Consider the following 25,780-nt stretch of genomic DNA (forward strand, 5'->3'; position numbering starts at 1 on the left):
TTTGCAATTCGAATTTAATCTTAATTACAATCTGCGAATTTGGAGAATTTTCAATAATATCGAATAATATCGATATAAAATATCAAAGCACCGGGGTTTATAATTGATTGAATTAATTAATTTTAAATGAAACTTGATAACAGAATATTAATTAGAAGCTTATTAAATAGATATATTATAATATTGAAAATTATAATATTGAAAATGGAAAAAAATGAAATGATTTTTCTTTTAACTCTTAATATTAGTTAGAATATTTGTTATTAATTTGTCACATGAATCATATTGTAACCTATATTGTCGAGTCTATAATATTATATATTATCTATATAATATTGAAACGGTGTGCAACATACAAGCACACATATGTACACGTGCTTTGATCTGGAGAAGGAATTTGCACTAACAAGCTAGTGCTCACATACCGTTAATGCGTTCGTCTGTGCATCGCAAGCATTCTATGTACGAAACAAAAGGGCTCCACTTTATACTTGTCTTATCTTATGCTGGAACTTTAAGTATTCGATTGAATCATCATCACTTTGCTCGAGTTGCAGTTTCTACTAACAAGAATAAAAGTAGATTTGTATATAATTGGTCGGAGAAACCGTACATATATATATATGTGTGTATATATATGTATAAATATTTTTATTAAAACCAAACGTATATTTATATAACTATAACAATATTTATGTATCTATAACAATATTATTGAAGCCTGCGATATATTGGAGCAATTGATTGAGATATAAAGTTATATAGGAATCGATCTTGTGGATTTAAACGCGCCTTATTATATTTATCTTTTGCTGTTGGGCAGGATATACTGGAGAACGAGCAGATAAAGCTCGATCGCGTGTTCAGGGGATCCCTGATACACGATATCGTCCGCGGCATGGCGTATCTCCACGCATCGGAGGTCAAAAGTCACGGTAATCTCAAGTCCTCAAACTGCGTGGTCGATTCGCGATTCGTCCTGAAAATCGCCGACTTTGGCTTGCACGAGCTCAGAAGAACGAACGCGGAGGAGGACGTCGACAGAAACAGCTACGCTTATTGGAGAAGTATGTGTTTATGGATTAAACTATACATTCAAGCGCGCGTGCGATGGTATTTTTTCGTGAGAAACGTAGTTGTAACGTTAAATATTTTTCAAGCGCGTGCGGATAACGCGAGCAAAAATAAGAATGTATGAGGGAACGCGAGCGAGAAACGAGATAATATTTGGAGTAAACGTACAAAACTCCTGATTGCGCGATTGAACAGTATTTGAAGATGGTTATTTCATTGCGCACACATTCATATATGCACATATATTTATGATAAAGTATACGTACTGCAGAAAGATATTTGTTTAGTTAATGGTTTATTACGTATATCGGGAGTTTTGAACAATGAATATTTTTTATCTTGACGTTACTTTTGTATTTTTGTCTACATATTTGTGATGTATAATATTCGTGTTTTTGCAGTAACGGTCAAAACATGTAAAAAAAAATCAAAAAAACAAAAACGAAAAAAATAGAAAAAAGGATTGAATCGTTCGGGCACTTCGATTTTTCTTTTTTTTTTAGAGCAGGAAATTTGGTATTTGCAGAACAGCTTTGGACAGCACCAGAGTTGCTGAGAATGGAAAGACGGCCGCCCGAGGGCACTCAGAAAGGCGATGTATATAGCTTCGCTATAATCGTTCACGAGATCGTGATGCGCCAAGGGCCATTCTACCTGGGAGACAATAACAACCTTTCTCCGAAGGGTGAGTCTTTAACGTCATTCGGGATAATCGCGAGGTACATGCAATTGCCTCTTGTCGTGTTTTCTTTAACGCGACGGCGTTGTAACAAAGACGGCCTACTTTAATATCGTATCTTAGATATGTACAATTTGCATCACAGTTACTAGAATAAACAACAGAAAGATAAACTTGATTGTGCAATATATTATGTTTTTATTATCTAGAAAAGATGATGCAGCGGTAGAGATCGAAATTTGTATAAATTTACAAGTAAATTGTTTTTGTTTTGTTATATTAATATAAGAAAATATATATTACGTTAATTAAAGAATATACGGAGCTTATTGTCATGTGTTTATAATATTAGAAATTGAGCTTGCCTAAATTATTATAATTTCAATATTATCGCAAGAATGATAAAAACCAGAAGGGTAAGATGTTATGTTTCTTGTGAACACAATAATGCGTTGTTTTGCTTCATAACAACGGTCTAGAGAAAGCCTCGATAAACAATGCTTAATGCATTTTACTATTTATGGTGGAAATGAATTAAATGACGGACAAAATGGATTAAAATTGAGGTGATTATTTATCCGAAGTACCGGCAGTCATTTTTGCAAACGCTCTCGCTTCTCTTTTACCTTTAGGGTTTTTTAAACCCTGTGTGATTAACGGAAAAATTTTAATCTCGTGCACGATATGGAACTACTTATACTCTACCACACACACAATATCGACTTTTTGTGCCCTTGTTTCTAGAGTCAGATGTATGTATGTTTTAAAGATTAATCATGAATACGTTACCGTCGCGTGACGCGATTCGTAATAGCTCGCATGTTAGGATTTGGCTTACGATAATCTATAGATTCTAATAAATGACGACATAATTCTCAGTTTTTCACGTTACGCGAGCTGCAAAACATATAGCAGAAATTATAGTACTTTCCCCGATACGAGATTGCAAACGTATCGCGTGTTGCGACTTTAGTTATTCAGCATTTTTTCGATTTATCAAAGAGATTTTGATGATAAATACTTTTCTTTTGAAAGCTTTAAATTATGCGAGAAAAACTAGATTGTATTTTCATGAAATCTTTTTATATAATATAATTTATAGTGACGATTTTTTTTTACATAATCTCTCCAATATAATTTGAATTAATAATGATAGCATAAATATTATAAAAGATCTATACTTAATATTTTTTTTACTTTTATAATCAATTTTTTAAAAGAGCTCTTTGCCTGCTGGTAAACAGAGTTTTTTGCTCACCATTTTATCGGCCGCCAAGCGAGTATCAGGGCTTACTAAAGTTTCCCAAAGAATGTTATTGATTGGTACGGCGAGCTTGCAAGCTCCCGTTGGAATCTATACAGTCTGTTATCGACAGTCGAGCACGTGATAAACAGATAGCAAGTGATATGTGCTGTTTAAATCGTGTAAGGTAAATATATCCATCGTCGCACAGATTGCACTACGTATTGTCAAAATTCAAGAATATGAAATTGGGGAGATTATTGTCCAATGATCTGTCAAAGTTTTATTTCTTATTTGGATTTGACTGCATAAAAATAGAGAACATTTAATTTTGCTTCTGCCTTCAAATTTCTGTTGACAAAATATAAAATAGAAATATTAATTAAATAAGTCATAAATATATATATGCGATCCAAAAAATCCTTATTGACGCAGATATCTTATCGGGTAATATGATAAGAGATGAAAACAGGGCTTGGTAACGCAGTTTGCAAGCACGTCTTGGTCCGATCGATGACCTTTTTCTCCGGAGGGTAGCGAGACGCGTTGATAATCCGATATCGCATCCGTGATATTGAGATCAAATTCATCAAAGCTCTCAGTGGATATCGATACTCTATGGTCAGACGGGAGAACCACCGAGTTTTACCGTCGAAGCTCGCCGCGTTTCGAGTTTCTTCAGGCAGAATCGACGGGCGAACAATCGGTAACGATGTTCTCGCAAGCTCGCAAGCTGTCGGTTTGTCCACGAGGATCGATCGCAGGATGGAATGTGTCGCGAGTTCCATAGGAGCATGCCGAAAGCTCAGTCGAGGCTCTTACGCGTCCTAGAACGCACGCGGCTGTCGCGCGCGCTCCGCCGAGATTCATCTCGATATCGCTTTCTCTCTCTTTTTTTTCCTCTTTCTCTTACCCTTTCTCTTCGTTCCAATATATAAACACATTCTTGGCGAGTGAAACCAGCGGGCACCACTTATGCCCGAATTTACGGCCTAATAACGGAGTCGTACGTGTTGTTTTAAATGAAGAGAGATTCCTTGCCGAGCGGCATATCCGACAACAATGTGCGTGCATACCGTGCGTTGTGTTTTTTCCTTCTTTCTTTCTTTCCCTTTTTTTAATTATTTGTGATCACGCGAACGTGACGTTGCGTGAACCTTTGCAGATCATTCGCATGTTTTATCATCGTTTAATCGTCATCGGCATAATATCGATTTTGAAATACAAAAACAGAGTCTGCAGAGGTCGACGTACCTTCGTTTAATATCCGCGTTACAGCCACGCGAAAGCAATTATCGTTTCATCGCAGCGGAACGTGAGGAAAATGCGCACGGAATAAATCCCGATGACCGTATTAGAGAAAAGAGGCCACTGACCGTGTTAGAGGGTCCCCGCTAGAGGAAATAGAGCTCCGACTGTGTTAAAGTTTTACCATTGAAGGGAATAAATTTCTGAAAGGTTAGAGAAGAAACTATATTAAAGAGAAAAAATATATCTTTAATTGTGTTGGAGATACTCTATTCGAAAAAAAGAAAGAGAGAGAGAGAAATAGAAAAAAAAAGGTCTGCGATTGTGTGTAAAAGTGAACTCTCACTGACGAAGTTAAAAGTAAATCTTTGATGATGTTAAAGAAAATAACTCGGTCTCTCTCGTTCTGTTAAATAAAATAAACCGTTAAATGTGTTAACTCGCCGCGGGACTAAAAGTTTACTTCCAATTTATGGAGTTTCTGATATCAACTTACGACTCGGATTAGCGGGAGTCGGATCATCCGTTTACCTGAATCACTGATCACAGATTTAACTTTACGTTCGACCGTCGTGTCACACGCTATGCGGTTTCATCGGTTACGCGAATACGATCTGCCGATAGACTTAGGGGAGACTCGACCGAGATCTCCAGGAGATAGTGCTCGTAGTGATCCGGCAAGTGATGCATCGTACAACGGATCAGACGGGTCGTAACGGAGTCGCGCGTTCCATCACATTCGAGTTCACCGGCCGCAAGCACACACACTTTCCGCTTCTGTTTTCTGCCATTTTGCGCATACACGCGCAAACGAAACTTTTATTCTTTTGCCGTGTATATCGCTCTAGATATACATATGTATCTGTTTTTATCACGATAGAGAGATTCTCCGTTTATTCTGCTGTTGCTATGCGCATTATATGCTTACGATAGTGTGAAATTACAATGCATTTAAATGTCTATTTCTTATCTTCCTCTCTTATGTTCTTCTACCTTTCGTTATGTCCGAAGTTTCTCATCTTTATTTATGCAACCGCGATGAAAAAAAGTACTTCCGAGGATTTCCTTGGGGAGAATATAACTTCTCTTTAAATGAGAGTATTATATGCATTTATATATAAAGTCGGGGGGGGGGGAAGTAAATTTTTTATTTAGACAACGATTTTTGTGAAGAATTTTTTAATAAAGAATATTTGTAATTTTTTATCGCTTACAATGAAGAATCGCTTCAAATTTTTATATCTAGAATTTTAATGTAAATATCCACGATTTTTCGTAAAAGTAAAAATAAAAATGCTTAAAAGTGTAAAAACGATCGAAAAATGTGTATTAAGAAGTAAAAATGGACATTATATACATTTTATATTATATAATAATTATAATTATGTCCCCGTGTTAACGAGATGTCGAACACATCTTTCTCGTACCTCTCTCGTGAATACTTCACTCACATCCCGGCTTTATTTCCTGCGAAATAACTAGGTGAAGAGCGTTCGCGCTAATTCGCTCGACGGTGGAATCGAGGTTACGAGCTCGTAGCTCGCGGTCATTAATTCGGCAAGACGTGTTCGGCTAAAACCGACAAGAGGAAGCAATACGAGGGAAACAATTTTCTTCCCCCCTCATTCTTAAACGATTTGTTATTCAGCAGACGCGCGTGTATTTTCCTGTGGAAAATACGGCGTGTCTCCTGTAACCGATGGTGCGGTCGAAGTTAAAACCCGGTGTACGTAATACAAGAGCAAAATTCGATGGGGTCGATTGTGCCATAAAGGCAAAGACCCGGAGTGGACCCGGCCGGGATGGAGCGAGAGAAACGCGCGTGTGCTTGAATGCGTCGAAAACCCGTGTTAAGGAAAGAGAGGGGGAGAGAGAGAGAGAGAGACAGCGAAGGTAGCACTTAGACTTCGGAAGCAACGATCGAATGACCTGCCCGCGTGACTTCCGGAAAGTTTTTCACTGTTAATTGCGACAAAGAGAATTATTTGCTCGTTAAGTGTTACAATCAAACGGTTTGTTACTCTCTCCTCAAGTTTGTTCGCTTTCGAAAATGTGCTCTCTCTCTTGCTGAGTTTTAGTTATCTCTTACTTTCAGTCTCTTATTTATCCATTTAAAGTTAGAAGTGGCCGTGTGAGAAAATCTATCCTCTTTCAAGTTTTCAAAGATGATAAATTAAACAGCGATTATATAATCTGTTTCTAACAACCGCGTTTATACTCACGGAAATTGGTGCGTCTCTTTCAGCAAAATATCGAAAGCAATGACCTCGTGAAACGAAAAGAGGGTCGTTGGTCGTAAAATGATCGGATAGAGATGTGGGAAGAAGTTGGGCGGGGAAAAAATCAAAGTCGAGAGCGACGATCCAAGGCCATCGAGACATAACTTTCCGGCAAAGTTCTATCAAATAAATCACTCTTATAATATCATTATATGCGAATTAAACTTTGAGATAATCATCGCGCTGTCATTTCATGCACGAGCGCTTCGAAAATGCCTTTCGGGTAACAACTTCATTAATTAGAAAATTGTATGTAACATAACTTTTATAAATGAAATTAGTATGTCGCGTGGGATAGATTTTGTTAAATGTTAAATATTACCCATATTTTTAGTCTAACAAAACAATCGCTTTTCGTGGAAATGTCAGTTAATTTTAATGAATTTCCATTTGCTAATTACTCATTTATTTTAATCGTTATCACGACTGTCATTTGTGAAGTGTTTGATCGTCATGGAAATAATAATGAGCAATTGTAAGCAATTATTAATAATATTAATCAAAATTAGAGAGATTAAAGAAAATTAGATAATTTGATTTTTAAAAGAATGAGAAGCTGCAAAATGCACAGGATACCTTATAAATATTATCTTAACTTGTCGCAAAGTAATGTGAGCTTTTAATCGACATAAAGTAAATATATACTATACATGCATTCTGGAAAGAGAATAGTGTGGTAAACGTTTTAATAGTCTGTGCGGATACGCAAGACGTTGAATACTCTCCATTTTCTTTTGCATATTTTAAACGGTAAAGAAAATTAATTCCGCACACAAATATGCTTGTAGCCCTGATACGAAGATAAACAAATAAAATATGCCATTATGCCCGTTTATAGATATATAGGTATATATATATATTTGAATATAATTGCATTTCTCTCTCTCCAAAAAGTGTGTGATATAAATTTACCTATTGATATTTTAATGATTTAAATTTTTGTTAAATTTTATATATATTGTAAAAAAGATAAATACACGTGTAGGAAAAATGAAAATACGCGGTAGATATTACTTGTACAATACAATCCGCAAAATTATTGTGTAACAGCATGACATATAACATTCACGCGAAGATATACAACCTGTATCTGCCCACATCCTCTATATTTGCTCTTGGTGACATGGTCCAAAGAGCATAAATGCCCTTCTTTTCTCCTATCTATATTTATATTCTCCTCTTTCAACTCGCGTCACAACGATCGGAAATCATTTTTTAACCAATTCCGTTCATCAAAAAGCGATACGATACATTCACGAATTAACTCTCTACACATGATTTATTATATTAACGTGTTCAACCTTACATTTTCGCGATTGCGCGGACGACTATCTCGAATTCCGAAAATGTATTCGCGCGAGTCACAAGTTCTTTCTATCTATTCTATGAAATTCCATCGTATTGTCGGATATGCCGATTCGACGAATGTATAATAAGTTCTTTCTATCTATTCTATGATTTTCTATTCTATGAAATTCCATCGTATTGTCGGATATGCCGATTCGACGAATGTATAATACGGTTTTTGCCTCGTGCATGCACGCGTGCACGCGCACGTGGCAAAATCGCAAGGTTAATGGAAGAAAAAGGAGACAAGAGAGAAAGCGAGATTGGAAAGAGAAATCGCGACGATAAATTTTCAAGGGCTGTCCGGCGAGACAGTTTGGTTCTCCCTTGATCGACGACCAAAGGACAAAGGCGGAATGGCGGAGAGGAGTAACACTTCGAGTACGAGTAGTCTGTCTTTGCCGCCGATGCCGGGGACGAGTCCCGACGGCGGGGCCAGTCCCAGGAGGGCCGTCAGTCCCCTGCTCGAGGTCCGCAGGCCTCACTGCACCCTCAACTGCGAGTCTTGCAGCATATACCTCGAGGACATCTACAGGCACAGTACGTGTCCTTTTTGCGCGACGGCGACGCGGATTTAGTTTCCCGTCGCGCCGCGATCGAATTCGATACCCAATCAATTACATCTTGAGCGTACTTACGCGGGCGCCACCCACTCGAGGACGAATCCGTCGGAATATAACGTCCGATATTGACCTCGGACAAAATTAGACAGTTTTGCAATGCTTTCACAGCGTGAGTTCCGTCATGAGAGATATTTCGAGTGGAATGTACATATATTATAAATTATACCGATTGTACATTGTCAAAGAAATTTCGCAAAATATGCAATGATGAATAATGATTGTAATTATAATTGCATGGAAATGATTGACAGTTTTGCAATGAATTCCGAATTTCAATGAACTTTTGCTTTTAATGAACGTCGGCGTGTTTTACATATTAAAATTTGTTAGTATCTTTGGAGATATGTTATAAATTTTTTTATAATTAAGGAAAATCAATTTGAGATAAATATTTGAGATGCATATTTGTATTTTTTATATGTTTTTACTGTGGATATAATTATTGGTTTCTTAACACAATTATTTTTTACGTTGTCTTTTTAATTTTCTTCATTTGGTCTTTTTTTGACGGAAATGTGATATCATTGATTTCGCAGATGGAAATTTATGGAGCGTAACGTGTGACGATAGATGATATGCGAGAGTCCAACTAGAACGTATTTGGAGATTCTGTGTGTGGAGTAGTGCTTATAAATATTTCCTTTCTCTATATATAGATTATCGAATCTCATCCTAGGCAAAATTCGAAATGTTGCAGAATTCGTGTAATTTCAATGTTTCGTATTATTTATACATTTGTTATGTCCAACAATAAATTTGACAAAAAAGAACCATTAATTTTGTTTTACATAAAAATGTATATCATTATATATAAAGAGGAACTAAGACTAAAGAGATATTACTTAATAAGCAAAAAAAATGTACTGTTATAATCATTTTTTTTTTAATCGTGATAATTAGCTTGCATTGATGTATACATAATATGCCAATTAAATAATTAGATTAATTTTATTTTTAATAAAAAAGAACTACGATGTAATTTACAAGGAAAATCTAGTTATGTATGTTTTTATATATAAGTTAGATATAAATCCCGTTATTACCGAGACAATATCACAACCGTACTTCCTTTTGTCTATCGATTTATCTCGATTCTATTTCTTTTTGTGTGCTAGTGTGACACTTGAAAACCATTTACCTAATTCCACGATTCTGTGAAATGGATGTTACGTCGATAATTTTGACAGGAGCGTAAATATCGTGGATACGTTATTATAAGTTGATCGCTATCACGTTCCGGTAAAATTCCTAGTTGTCATAAAATCAATGTACGTGACTGGAAATATAAATTGTTTTATTGGATTATACACGTGAACTCACACATCCGCGGAATGCTGTTATATTTATTAATTTGATTTAATCGGTGATTTTATCTCAAATTCCGCTCATTAATTTTATTCTCATGCGTGTAATCGCGCACTGTACCGTAGTATAACTTTTGTGAAAATAAATTTATATATATATCGCAAAGTAATAATAAATTTTGCCTTAAGCAAATAAAAGAGCATCTAAAATTCAGAATCAATCCAAGTTACGGAATCAATATCTTCTTTTCTCTTCGATGGAAAAATTATTTTCGCGATAAAAGAAAGAGTATTACAGTTTCATGATTTATCGAAATGTCTATAGATGTATAAACGTACCTCATTGAAAAATTTATGCGGATCGGATACAATACGCTGTTGATATATGAACGACATTGTATTCGAAAAGATCAAATGGTGAATCGTGAAGCTTTTGTAAGCGGCTACTTTTCAAAACGATATATGCAGATAGTAGTGAAGCTCGTTCGAAGGCGGACGAAGGAGAAAGTTGCTCGCGCTAGGCGGACCGTCCGACGTAATGTAAAGCTATTTCACTGATTCGAGGATAAAGTAGGTTCGCACCATTGCGTGCGGAGTTGCTTCAACTTTGAGTAATTACAACTTTGCGGAATATTTTATGGCATTTCATTAATTGTCTTTTAACACGTTACCACGCTGTTCGTAGCGGGGGCGCGCCGTAATCGATATCCTTACGCTCGACGAGCGGATTATCCTCTGCGCTCTTTACGGAGAGATATTTTCTTTCTACATTACTTTGTGAATTTTGATACCACACGACACACACTTCCTCTTTGTTACAGAAATAATAGAAGGCGTTAGAAGAGGTGGCGGTTCACCTTTAAGACCTGTAATTGACGACGCTGCCGTCGAAGAAGAGGTAAATATCAAGCATTTTACATAGCAAGCATTTTAAATACGCTTGCATACATATATTTGTGTTTATATTTCGATATATATATATAATATTTATACGAGATTTATTTGCATATAATAATTAAATTAGCATTAGCAATTATCGCTTTATTATTGTAAATAGAGAGACATCGTAAATAATTTTTGTTATTTGCGAATTAGCTATTTTTTTCCCTTAAAATGGTTTTTTACGCAAAAGCATAAATTTTCAAAATTAAGAAAGTATAAATTTTGATTTTACAGGTAGCTACACTAATGAGACGATGTTGGGCGCAAGATTCCGCCGACCGACCGGATTTTCCTGCGCTGAAGCAGACCATTCGTAAAATTAATAAGTGAGTAATCTTTTCGCTTGAATTACGTCGTTTGCCTTATTAATTTCTGTGATTTAGTGGACAGCAGTTTTTAATCATGCTTAAGTCAACACTGACATTCGAAATGTCACGTAATTCGGCGAGCAACTGAAAGCAGGACCTCGAGCGAATTTTAATGATCCACTCTCTTTCTCTCTCTCTTTCTCTTATTAAGCTAAAAGCTTGCGTATCCAAGCGCGATAAAAAAAAACGCGTATATCGCTTTTTAGAACACCGATAAACTTCGAGTCCGGCGTAACGATAACGCGAGTGCCATAAAACTCGAACTGTAACGCGTTCGAACTATCAAGAGAATGCATTAACTGCATCATCGAGGTCCGTCTAACGCTATTTCCGTTTTGTCGCTTTTACCGTGACTGCCGATTACATTTACGCGGGATGTCAACGTATATCGGAAATATCGATAAGCGTGACGGTTTTCTTCGATATCGCGGTGTCAGCAGAGATGACGATTGTATACTGAATATTGTATGTATGTACATGTATGCTCGGATATTAACGTAGCCGAATAATAGTCGTGTCTTTGCTACGATTCAGGATGATTCACGGATATGATTTAGGTCGAACGAATTGCCAGATGGCTAATTGTGTGCGATCTATGGCACAGTGATATCGTACAGCCTCGTCGTTCGTATTCAACTCGGCAAATTGTAAAGATTATTGTGCCGACATAAAGCGTCGCCGAAGAGCAAAACTCGCGATATATCTGCGAGTATTTTTTTTTCTCTTCTTCTGCAGGCGGCTAGTCATCTTTTCTCTCTCTCTTTGTCCCCTTCTCTTTTGGTTAGATATTGACATAGTTATTGACCTTCCGGACTCTGTGCATGCATCATCTCATACTTGTCCAGAGAGAATCCAAGAGAGAAACCGACGAGTTTAGGCGCACCAACTCGATAGGTCAATAACTGCACGAGAAAGAGTGGCTTCCGGATGGTTGAGTGTGTTCCATGGAAGAATGGTAAACCAAGAAATAGGCGGAAAAGGTAAGAGGCCGTGTCGAGCGGACGGGAAAGTGAGTGCCAGTCGGAAGAAAAAACGAAAGAGCCGTGTTACCAGCGATCAATCACCGGGAGCGAAATTTCGCTCGATTTGTTCTTCTTCGCCGAGGAAAATTGCGTTCGCTTACTAGGCGCACGATGACTCTTCTCCGAGATTTATATTAAAAAAAAAAAAAAAACAAATTGCGGTTGAATCATCCGCAAGATTGTTTTTTTCAGAGAAGCTATAGGCTGAGGACAAGCGTGTTCTCTTAGAGAGGAGATGAAAAGTTTTAAATTCTCGATCGTTGTTTTATGATTAAAATCGACGGTGAGCTTGCGAGAAAATGTATAGAAAAAGAGAAAGGTAGTTGAGAGAATGGTATAAAAAAGATGAGATCGTTGCTTTGCATAATTTTTCTCATCTTGCTTTCACCACGCGCTGAAATCTAAATCGTATAAAGATTCTCCAATATCATGGGAAAAACGATTTAATCAACGTTCGTCCGATATCTTCGACGGACGGCTGTTTCGGTTGACGGCTCGTCGCCGCGGCTGATCGAGAGCTTTCGATCTCATTTAACTTTGACGTAGTTTTATCGAAACACTCGACAATTTTTATTTTTATTTTTGATGATTTCACGCCCGAATGACTCGTGAATTAAATCGACGGTCGGTGATCGACTTTTATGAGAATTTTAGAAATTTGAGAAAAGCATATATTTTCAAAAATTGTTATTAAAATTATATATTAATTTAATAAAAATGGAAAATTGAATGCGTATTACATCTATAATATAAACAATATTTTTATATTTTTACGTCTCATATTTTTAATATCGCATGATATATTCAGTATATAAAGTGATAGATTTAAAGATATTAAATATTTGATACTCGCAAATCGTCGCAATTTTATAACATACGCAACTAAATAAATATAATATATCATCTAGAGTAAGGATTAAATTCGAATATATCCTATTTGTACGAATGTTTGCTATATTGTTCGTGAAAGTTCTAAAGCTGCAACAACATTACGGATTGTTACAGGAACCTATTGCACTGTACTAGGAGAATTTAAAGTTCCTACCTAAAGCTTATTGCTGATTCAGAAATTGTGAAGTGTGTTAAAACAAAATTCAAAACTGCACTTTTTGATCAATTTAAAGCTAATTTTTTTCAGAATAACAACAAAAACTTTTTTACTATTAATCTTGATTATATCATATATTTATAAAAAAGAATAACTTAACATATATATAAGTTCTACTTACATATTATATTAAAGCAAATTTTCGCATCACGTGTAAATTTGAAGTAATTGGATTTCGCGAATGCACGCTTGAAACTTTTTGATGTCGAAACTATCCGCAGGCCAAATTATCACGTGTGGTTGCATATACATGTTAGCATAATAGGATTCAATTCGTTGTATATATTCGTCTTCGTTGTATATATTATTAACCATACATTTAATGTGTCGTAGCAAAAATAAGCTTTTCAATTGAAGACAAAACGCTATAATAATAATGCCGTTTAATGATCACGATATATTTCGCATTCTTCAATTTCATTAAAATTATAATTTATTTATAATAATCACACAATATAAACAAGTTGCGAGAGTTAGAATGATATTAGAATCTTGCAGCATACACGACGAAATTTTGATCATTTCCGTCGGATCAGTTCATTGTTTCGCGCACAATACGCGAATATTAAGTAATGTTTCCGAACTATTCTCACATGAATATACGAAAACATACCACAAACAGAGATCGATCGAAAATGGAACGCTTTTGCGTTATTGTGGATTAATAATTGAGCAATTAATTTCCTCTAACGAAATAAACTGTCGTATATTGCGTAACACTTGATAAAGTTTATACAACCGAGATTACATAAACGCGCGCGAGAGACAGAAAGGAAGAGAGAAAGAGAGAAAATTGATAACGGTTGCTGAATACGCAATTTTCATATAAATTCGAAATATCGTTTCTGTTACTGTCTGATATATTTTCTCATGAATTTTACGTCGCGTATATTTTTCAAAATAGTTTTGCATTACATTCGCTTACTTGATATTACGAGAACTTCCATCTCACGATTTTTCCGTCGAAACGCGCAAGCCGAATTCCGCGTGCTCGATTGAAACGCGTTACTCTGTGCAGCTCTCGAGTGAATATCGGTGTAAAGGCGATCGGATATGTATAGCACACGAAAGGCATTGAGCGGCTTCGGTGTTCAATGCTGCTGCGAGCAATGTGATTGGCAGTGGTAGATTAAAACGGACGATAACATCGTCGAGGTTCGCTTGCTCATCAGCACGTTGGGAGCTGAATTCGCGACGACGGTAACGTCGTCGTTTATGAAAATTCCCTTTTATTATTGAGACGTTCCTTCTCTCTCTCTCTCTCTCTCGCGATTGTCGCCTTTGCTCTTTAAAACGTCGTCGTTATGTACCTTTCCGTACGATCAGGTGATCGAGGCCAAAAGAAAATTTGTCGTTAAATAAGGGATTATCCTCTCACCGATAACGAAGCGTTTCCTTTGACCAATGTATCGAAATTATTGAGGCCAAATGAAAAGACAAGTACGACAGCATCAACTTCGTGTATGTTTTCTATATATTCTTCTTTTCATTATATTTTTTTGCTCGCGAATCTATTTTCTGATGTGATATATGTTTTCTTCTTTTTGATTTTATTCATATGAGTTATTAAATTATTCTGGTACACGAAAGAATCAAAAGGCCAAAAGGCAGAAAAGACAGAAAAGGCACAAAAGGAAATGACTTCTGCATAATCTCAAAGCAATAAAATTAATTTCAAAGCACTACAGAGATTAAAAAGGAGAGAGGGAGAGAACGATAAATTGAGAGATAAATAGGAATTAAAAAATTTAGATAACTTGTAAAGCGTACGTGAGAGAAGTGGAAAGAAGCACGTAGGAAGCCAGCGTCATAGATCACGCATCTGAGCGAAATTTCCTTCGTACTTCTTGTATGCTATCGTCAAACTTGCACAAAGTATAACAATTTAATCAAGCTTGTGTATATATGTATCCAGATGACTAGGTTTTTGCGCGGTAATGACGAGTTACTGTTGATATTTTTGTTTTAAAGACAGGCTATAGTTCTCAAGAACTTTCCTTGAGATTTAATTTTCATCCATAAATCCTCTAAGACGAGGATTGACTCCCACGTAAGAAATCTTAGGATTTTATGCATAACTCTCGTGCCGATATTACATTATAAATCACGTCATATTCTATAAAGCCTGCGTGGCAATGCGCGCGCGAAGAATATCTAATACCCCTTCACACAAAGGAGAACTGCTATAAACTCGTGTCTCTTGTATAATATTATTTCCCTAGCTATAAAATCGATATCGAAAATATTTTATAACATTTTACAGAAAGTATCTTCTTTAATCCTTCTTTTTATTTTTTTTGCGTACATGTCACGCGGGAGTCATAAATTTTTTTCCGATTAAAGGTATTTTAATAGAAGATAGTGTATTCGATGCGAATGTGAAATCGATATATTTCCTTAGCAAGAATTTTCAAAAGATGCGTTGCAAAGATATATTAGCTTGAAAGAGGTTTTACGCGAATTATATAAGCTTTAAAATTTAAAGAAATAAAACAAATTTTTTTTTTGTTTTTTTAATTAATAAAAGATATACTTGTTAATAGAGACTTTAATTAAGACTTAAATTTGAGAATCGAAAAATAGCAAGTGACGGTTTTTTTCAAGACAAATTTTTCTCAAAGAATCCATTCGTATAAAACATTTTTGAATCAATCTAGGAAAGGCACTCTCTACGTAATGCTAGCGTTTCATTAATGAAATAACAAACTGTGATCATTATGAAGACGAGTTTCTATCGATTTTGTTGCAACACAGAAGCCGATGTGCTTAAAGAGGAGCGATTGATCACTAAGCACGTCCGTATATGTTATATTCATTAGGTTTTTCGTTGATTAAAATTTAGTTCGTCTATCAGATGGATGTGTAATAAGAACAAAGATTTAATTTCGTATCGGCAATTTGATACTCCTTGTTTTTCGGAATTTTCCTTTTATGTGCTTAAAAATATTTAATGTCTTCTTGTAATTTGAATCAGTGAAAAAATTGTGCGAGAAAGATAGATACCTCAATTTATCAGTGCACTTGTATGCAACGTATGCTCCATGTTGCACACACTCTATTCGCTTTTGTGCAATGTCAAACATCACTTTGTTTCTCCTTTGTATATCATACGGTACGCGTTGTTCACGCTCGACTTCACGACTTCAATAACGAGTTATAACTTTGAAAGTGACATAGTTGATATGGTCAGACTCGCTTTTTTAAACAGGAATACATTTTCAAAATTGCTCATTATATATTGTTCACGGATTTAATTGGATCCTCGTTTTTGAAAGCGTCATTAATTCCTTCGATTCTTTCCGCGAGAAAAAAATGCTGTTCATGTACACACACGTATAGATACAATGTTAATAAATATAATTTTTAAACATTTTTATTTCTTATTTCTGTAGATTGGATCTTTCGAGCTTCATCTAGAATGTTTTTTATTCACAGATTTTTAATCGGTTGTAACCATTGGTGAAAATTATCGTAAAATTATTTTGCGACATTTTTTGCAATAATTGAGTTTGAGCTTCATTCTGAGAGCGTAGAACACCAATTTCTCCAAACTAACATAGTTACGGTGTCTCTTTGAAAGACGATTATATGGTGCGACTCTCTACATAATTACGCGCACGTGCGCTTTATATAGTCCAGGATAGGCTCGGCGTTAATATTAACGCACGTGTGCTACGCTACAAGTCGCAAACTAGATCGAGCGAGATAATTATGTTCGATATTTCGTAAAGGAATTACGAAAACGAACTTGCGAAAATTGCCAGCCCGATGTTAAGATTACAAAGTGAAATGCGAGCTTCCCACGCAAACCTTTTCAGAATGTATTTCTTCAGATAACAAAAGTGACTGACATGGACTTCTTTTTGCTGTTCTTTTCAAAATTGTAAAAAAAAAATAATAATTGTATAATTTACATACAATATTATGGTTTGTATAATTTACGTATATTATTATTCACTATCTCTCTTTTACGAGTTTTATATTTATTGACTATGTTTTATTTGATTTTATTTACTACTGTTTTGTTATTGAAAACATTTGCCAATGTTACGAGATTAGTCGAAGGATTTTGCGTAGATATAATTTTGTCTGAGAAGGAACATTTCCCGCGAAATTTTCCGTCTCATAAATTACATAGCCGTACTGTAACAGAGCGTAGTGGAACAATTTGCGTATCATTTCAGTTACGGATTGCGAGTAAGGCAGCAGATTTCTTCGCTCTCAGTTTGGATTTATCTACCCGCACGAGAAAATTTATATTGCTCTTTCCATTTATGAAAGCGATTTATGAAAACATGAAACAATACATATTTATATAATTCTAGATAATAATATCAATTTATATGCAATCATATTGCATGTTGGGAATATTGCTTAATTGTTATAATTCAATAAAATATAATACAAATACATTACTAACCGATTATATGTATGTATATGATTGATCTTCATGGCAATAATTATATTTTTTGGATCATATCATTACAAATGCAAAACACAAACGCAGTTAAAAATATCAATTATTATATGGAATAAAGAGTAAGTTGTTTAAACTAAGCAAGAAAAAGATATTCTTTTTGAAAGACTTTTAAAACAATTTTGTTCTAAGGGCATGAAAAAGATCAGAAAAGGAAACAAAAACCTTACATATATAGTTCTTTTGAAAATATTGTTAGAAAGTAGTTCGCGAAAAGACTTTACGAATTTATTCAACATCTCAGAAAAGTTTTGAACGAAACGAATTTTGCCGCTTGTGTGAACAGTGCAAAAAGCCGTGCTAGCGACGCACTCAACAACATGAATAATTAACGTTCAGCAAATTAACTCGTCGACATCTAAATATTTTCTAGTTCCATAATTATTAATAAAGTTGTTCTATTTCGCGCGTCGTAAATTTTATACTGGATAAATTCGAGCTCTCTTTTTTTACACTTTATAATTTTAATAAAACGTGATTAACTATTATATACTGTCATAAAAAAGAGGGATACACTGTACATTATATAACATTAATATTATTTTTATATATAAAATACATAAAATAACAACTAATCTTTCTGTCACTAATAAAAAAGAATTTAACGTATTTTTAAAGCAAATCGTTATGTTATAATATTATACATTTACTATGACATAAGCAAAATAAATTAAAATTTAAAATAAATATTTGCGGATTTGTTCGAAAATATGGTTGGATTCGCAGTCCATTTGCACAGATTTCGATCGAATAAATATCACATTTTAACAAATTATAACGATGTGCAAACACCGAATTTGTGGATTAATATTTATATTAACTAGTTAAACATGTCGTGATGCCGTTCGACTGGAATCGACGCATCCCCTGTGACATTTCATCAATAACCGAAAAATATATGAGAATGACAGCGACTTTTTATCCTGATAACGTGCGAGCCGAATTAATGATCAATTAAGATGCATGATGAAACGTCAAAAATACATAATTGAAATTCAATATTATACGCGCAGTATATACGCAATATATATTTCTTAAACGCGAAAATCCCGAAGATCTATTATTATTAAACGAGAACGCTATATCACGACTTTTCGTTATTTCAATCACTCGTATTATCACTTCGGTGCGTACTTGAAGCATATTAATCACATAAAATATCTACAAAAATATCTATCAAATGGTCGTCGTCTTGATATTTATGAGTCACTAATTGCGGTAATTAATTAATCACGCTGATTGTTTTTAATTGTAACCATTGTAGGAAATAATCGTATTTAGAGAGATAATATCCAACACGAAACGTTTCACGACCCTACCTGCTCGCTCAAGCTTCGTCGAGCGAATAACAAGGTCACAGCAAGTATAAACAATAGCATGATATTTGAAGGCGACGAACATAAGGCGAACACAATATAATATTTAATACATTTCTTTCCTTCTACACAAAACATTAAATGTACTACTACATTATTATATTTAATTTATATGTGAAATATTCATTCTCTTTTAAATTGATTATTAATAACCGGTTAATGTTATTCCCTTTTCCTTTATTTATTAGTTGTTGCTTCGATATAAATCAATTTACAAAACGATTAATATCTTCAATTGTTCGTACAGAATGATCGCATCTCGGAGTACTTGTCGCTATCGTATTTCGAGAGATAATACGACGAACAGACGGAGCGATTCACATGCTACTCGTTCGATTCCCATTGCGCGAATGACAAGGCAAGCAAATATTAGCGTCGCTATATACATACATAGATCACAAAGTTTGATGCCTGTTTCTGTCGACGCTGTTATGTATGCGTATTAGTCACATTGTGATTAGGGTGAAGAGAAGCCTAATACAATAATTATTTCCTACGATTTTCTCACGATTGATGATTTGTAAAGATATCGAGGCGCCAGCTTTTATCAAAATAGCTATTTCTCGCGATATAATTATATATATGTATATATTTATGAATATAAATGATTATTTCTTAAAATATATTTGAAGCCGAATATATCTTGCATCGCTTTTTTAATTTTTGTCTATTTAAATACAATATCCCTCATTTTCGGATCGATAGTGTTTGAATTATCTATTAAACTTATTTTTATCGCGGACACCACACGCTTACAAATGTAATATTTTTTTATCAAATGGGTCAAGTTGTCTTTTTTTTTTACATAGATTAGAAACGCTATAAAAACGGACTATTATCTCTTCTACTATGTATCTTTGCGATAAATAGCTTACTTTTGAAGTAAAGTAGCATGCACAAAGCGAGTTTTAAAACATTATGAATTTTAATGAGTCAGAAATGTATAAAGTAATGTGACGTATTGTGTTAAGCAAGTTTTTCAAGAGAGGGTTTATATTGTAAAAATAAACGACATTAAATGTAATGTAATGTCTAATAACATTTCACGAGAATTAAATGAATGATTGCTAAATGAAAAAGAAAAATACAATCGCGTTCTACTTTTTCATATTCGAGAAAGTTTGTAAATCAAACGCATTCAGTATTCTCTACATTTTGTAATCCTCTTGCAGAAAAAATTTGCGTTCGCACACACACATACACATCGCGTAAGCTACTGCGTGCCGGAGAATATTTTTATCGAATTCGCCGTTATTTTATCAAACGAAGCTCGGCCGAATAATCGATGGCCGAATGTTCGACGCCGACTAAATGGTACTCTAGCGAAAGTCGATATTTTTCACGCGGCCCTTTCTATTATCCTCAAGAATGCGTGTTATATCAGTCGGTCGGTTATATCACTCCGATGACCTGAGAGGTAATATCTTGCTATCAAAAATAGTCACATTCCGTTCATTCCTTCACAAAAGTTAGCGAAAAAATCTTGGCACTTCAAACTCACACATTTTCGATGGAAAATCGGTATTTCTATCGGTCGGAAGTCATAGTTTTTAATTTGATAATTTTAAATAGCAGAAATTATATTTTCTATGACATATTAAGGTAGTTATTATTTTTCTTTCTCATTTTATTTTTTTATTTTCTGTGTGTGTGTGTGTGTTAATATTCTTCTAAAAAATAATTAATTTCCATAAATCAACTGCAAGTTTTCGTTAATAATTGTCAGAAAATTTATTTTACTATTTTCTGTCTTTATCGTGTAATGCCTCTAAATTCTTATTGCATCTTAAGATTTTTTTTTTACTGGAAAAACACAAAGCTTTTTGTTTGTTTGATTTCCTGTGTTTCGCGTCAAAGAGAATGCTGAACTTAAAAGCAACTCATTAATTTTGCATGCTTCTTAGTCGAGATGTGATGTTATTTCTGAAAAGCAAACGCGATCATGGATGCCTCTTCTTTTCGCAATTTTCTTTTGGTAATTTTCATTTTGTTAAGAGATGCAGAATTTTATTCCAGAATAAGACGATTCTTTTTTATCACGTTAGGAGTTGTATTGAAATATATGTAAGCACGATATTACTGTTGGAAAAATGTAAAACATTTTCCGTAATTATGGTACATAGAGTCAAGGTAATGATTTGAATGTAAATATAATTTTCTTCATCATTTAAACGGGATGAATAATCTCAATATTTGTAAGATTGTCGAGATATGAAATATAATTTTCAAATGATTTGATTTTCAATAATCTGTAAGTAAATTGGTTACTTTGGTAACGGCTTTCACAGGAGTCGATTATCACGAGATCACAAACAATCGTCGATATCGGTCTCTCATACCTGCTTGCGTGATATAGGCATGACGTTTGTCCGACCGCAATCGCGGCGATTGGATTATTGTCTTTGTGATGGCTCGCTGTGTCTCGATTGCGGTTCATCCCATCCTCTATATATCCAATTGTGGATGCTCCTCGTGAATTGAGCGGTGTAGATATAGCTCACGGATTAAATCGAAGAAGATTCCACGTCATTGTTCACGATTGATATTCGGCTGTATTGGTATCCGATTGTGCCACTGGGCGATATCCAGTTTAATATTTTATATCATGATTTGAATATTTTCAGCGACTCACTACTCGCTTTCATCTTTTCCCTCCTCGCGAAGTCACGATTAAATATTAAGTATGCTTGGTTTGTTTGTTTGTTTCAGAGACTATGAGAGCAGCAATATCTTGGATAATTTGCTGTCTCGCATGGAACAATACGCCACAAATTTAGAAACATTGGTGGAGGAACGTACGGCGGACTATCTCGAGGAGAAACGTAAATGCGAGGAGCTTCTTTACCAGCTACTACCAAAGTAAGTTACGTGAAACGTAAATAAAAAGAGAGCTGTCTTAGAAAGAACAAGATTGTCCGCCTATATTTGCTGCGGAGAATTACGAGTATACTCTGCGTGTTTAGTAGAAGGCTGTAAATATTCAGATAGCTATATTATATTCAGATACTTTGAACAAATTTGACGTAAAAGATACCTGATTTGAAGAGTATTTTATTATCTAAAAAAATATTTGTTTTATACATTATTTTACATATACATCGATATTATCTGATATATTATTTGAGTTTCTCTTCTAACATTAAAACGTTTTTAGTATTGTTAATAATTTTATAAGATTGTTTATTTATTAGATTGATTTTAACAAGTTGATTAATTAAATTATATTCAGAATTTGAAAATTTATATATATGTATTGTGACCAGCTTGAATTGATTTTTTACTTGTTTTCGTGCCAGCGTCTGCAATAGCACTGTGGCGTTTTTCCACGTGAATTATTATTTAGCTCTTTATCGGTAGAAATATGTTAATTTAATATACATATGCACGTAAATCAGTCGGATACAAACGCGCACGAGAGCTTATTCTATACCGAACATTAAAACCGCTAATTACTGCAAATGCGAGGAATAATAATCGAGATATTAAATAGCCTTTACACCAAAATGCAAAAACGCGCCGTAAATTAACGGTTGGAGAAATCCCTTCCGGCGTGAAATTGTGCGATGGAAATGGCCCGAATATAATATAAATCGGTCGGATCGATTTGCTCACGCGACGGGGCGCGATTGAACGGTAAGAGTTATCGAAAATTGGTCAACCTTGAAATTGAAATTGATTTGAAAAAAATTGAATAAAATCGTGTGAAGCGATAAGAAAACGGAGAACGGAGGGGACAATTTTCTAAGAGCGCCATCGAGAAATACAATCCGCGGAACTGCGACAAGATTAATTATACGAGAAATTGCGAGTCGTTTTAATTCATTATATACGAGGTCGCGCGAGACGGCTAGGACAACGCAAAATGCAAGAAGCTTCGAAATGATTTGTTAACCCGATGCAAGTGGCATGTCATCGGCATAATTATTATGGCGTAATATAACACTGGGTTTTTCCATTTTCCTGAAAACGTTACGTATGAGCGCGGTGGTTGATCGAGTATACCGTGATATCGATGCGAACACGTCAAAAGTATTTTCTCTTTGAGGAGATTTTTCTTCGAACGAGAGCGGATATACGCGACCGAAAGAGGCTTTACTCGCTTTTTAAACGAGAATATTTCTCTTTACGGCGTGTGCGCGGTTAAACATACCCTGTGTAACCCCTCGCAAGCAAGTGGGCGAAACTTAATGAACTTTACAAAGATAAAAGGGAGCGCGAGGAAATTCTGTTGAGAGCTTCGGAAACTTTATCATCGCTTGTCCCTCGTGAGTGATAACTCTTTTGTCGAGGGCCAGTAATATAGTTAGCGAGCCATCTCGTGTCACATTTAATCGATATTACATTATGATACATTATTGTGTCGCACAAATCGATTTTTGCGAAATGATTCGAATTGTCCTTTTATGTGGTTTACTTGCTTTTTTTAAATTTGCTTTGATGAAATAGTTTTTTATTTTCACAGAGTTTTAAAAGTATAAGATCTATATTAATATTGTAATATAAAACTATATTTAGTTAATGTTTATTATATCGTATAGGATCTCTATAATTTCTATTAATTTGCCTTAGTTTCTCTCTGCGTTGATTTTTTGATTTGGTCAAAGGAAAGAATATATATATATATATATCTATATATATATATATGTCAATTAAAACTTTTTCACTGCGTTTTAAATCTAGAATCTAATAGGAACGTGTGGGAAGCGTTAATCTCGCGCACGGTCATTTTTTAATTAACTTTTGGAAACTCAGTTTTATATCGCGTGGTAAAAACCATCGTGTTAAAATCAATCTTTTCTAAAAAAGTTGCTTGCGAAAGAAAAAAATTATTTTTTTCCATATCTTAAAAAAAAAAAGGAAAAAATTAAAATTTACAAATTTATTATCAAAATTAAAATAACTAGAGTGCTATAATGCGTGTTCAAATCATTTTGCCACGTTAACCCCCTCGAAATTGTCCATTATCCCTCCGACCTTTTTTCGTTTCCTGTCGTCTGTGAAAGGCATGTGTTTGTTCTGCGAGCAGATCGGTGGCGTCGCAGCTGATCCTCGGACAAAGCGTAATCGCCGAGACATACGACCAAGTGACAATCTACTTTAGCGACATCGTGGGCTTCACGAGTCTGTCGGCTGAGAGCACGCCTCTGCAGGTGGTCGATCTGCTGAATGACCTCTATACGTGTTTCGACTCCATTATCGAGAACTTCGATGTCTACAAGGTGAGTGGTATTGACCCGCTTTAACCGCCATATCCGGGAGAGCGATGGAAATGATTCGACCCTTGGTCGAAGAGGTGAATATTTAAAAAGATGGTAACAAAGTTACGATATATATATATATATAATATATTGCACCAGCACCGGTGGAATGACGATAAACTTTCGTTCCTTTGCTCGTGAACAAAGTATTGCTAACCCGCGTGACGGCACGTGACGTGCTCACAATATCCAAGTTTTCTTCCGGGGTAGTTTCATCGGAATGATGGACAAAACGTTCATTGTTTCGACAAGTTTTTCCCGTTCGCGAGTCTGACTTCTTCAATTAGAAAACTTGTGCTCAACGACCCTCTTTCACTTTCTTCCGGTTTTTCTTTTCTCTGAGATTGTTTTTTTTTTCATTTTTTCCCGACAATTTTTTCAAACTAAACGATCATCACGGAATAATCTACCGCTCAACCCACACGTCGTGTATCTCATTGAAATCAAGTCTAAGAAATTATATTTCTATATTTACAAAGTACTCCACGTGGCGTTATTTGGAGTCTATCGTGAGATATTTGATACGTTAATGCGAAAAAAAAGAGATAAACATGGTAATTCCAGAGAACAAATTGCCCTTGATTTCTTACGAGAGCGATTTTCTATGAAAAGAACGCGATTACTCTCGCATACGCGTGGAACTGAATCTTCCTACTGATAAAATATTCACATTTAATAGCTTGTAAGATTAGAACGATGGAAACGATGGAAAAAGTATCGCATACGATACGTAAAAATTTACGATTAGTTGAAATAAAATTTATAAATAAACGCGAAGGCGTGTAATTTATGCAAGATTATTTAATTAATGAAATAAGAATCGTTTTAAACGAGTCCGAAAAAATGCAAAATTTTCAACCGGTAAAAAAGCGCCAGTATCTTGGTTTCTCTCTCAGAGAACATTTTTATATTTTTACAGACTAGAAAGCACCCCTTAGTGCAGAGCACGGTAGCCGTATGATTATCGTGACTATATATATCTATTTTTCTGCAACAGCTTTTACTGACCTCTATTACTTTTTTCTAATTACAGATATAAAAAAACATTCTTATTTTCTCTCTGTTTATTTTTAGAATATCAGCATTAATCATAAACTTTTATTTACTATTTACGCTTTCATGTAATACTTCATAACAATTTCGCAATTTATTATACGTATATATATTATGCAATTTATTATTCATTTATATAAAAAATCTGCGGAAGAATTATATACTTTGTTTTTAATATGCTCTCAATTTTAAATAAATGAATATTATATAATTTAAAAATATTTTACGCTTTCTTCATAACAATTTCGCAATTTATTATACGTATATATATTATGCAATTTATTATTCATTTATATAAAAAATCTGCGGAAGCTGCGGAAGATTTGTTTTTAATATGCTCTCAATTTTAAATAAATGAATATTATATAATTTAAAAATA

General features: G+C 34.7%; 1 protein-coding gene across 1 annotated transcript in view; it reads left to right on the top strand.

Annotated features, from left to right (window-relative positions):
• LOC115240468 (atrial natriuretic peptide receptor 1-like) overlaps positions 1-25,780 on the top strand; it is a 103,444-nt gene that overhangs the window by 65,320 nt on the left and 12,344 nt on the right. Inside the window, exons 14-19 of the mRNA XM_029815632.1 lie at positions 824-1,067; positions 1,601-1,759; positions 10,619-10,695; positions 10,974-11,065; positions 21,800-21,949; positions 24,117-24,309. Coding sequence (XP_029671492.1) covers positions 824-1,067; positions 1,601-1,759; positions 10,619-10,695; positions 10,974-11,065; positions 21,800-21,949; positions 24,117-24,309 — 915 coding nt within the window. The remainder of the gene's footprint in view (positions 1-823; positions 1,068-1,600; positions 1,760-10,618; positions 10,696-10,973; positions 11,066-21,799; positions 21,950-24,116; positions 24,310-25,780) is intronic.

The sequence above is a fragment of the Formica exsecta genome, unplaced genomic scaffold (genome assembly GCF_003651465.1).
Source record: "Formica exsecta isolate Colony F162 unplaced genomic scaffold, ASM365146v1 scaffold117, whole genome shotgun sequence".
Lineage (NCBI taxonomy): Eukaryota > Metazoa > Arthropoda > Insecta > Hymenoptera > Formicidae > Formica > Formica exsecta.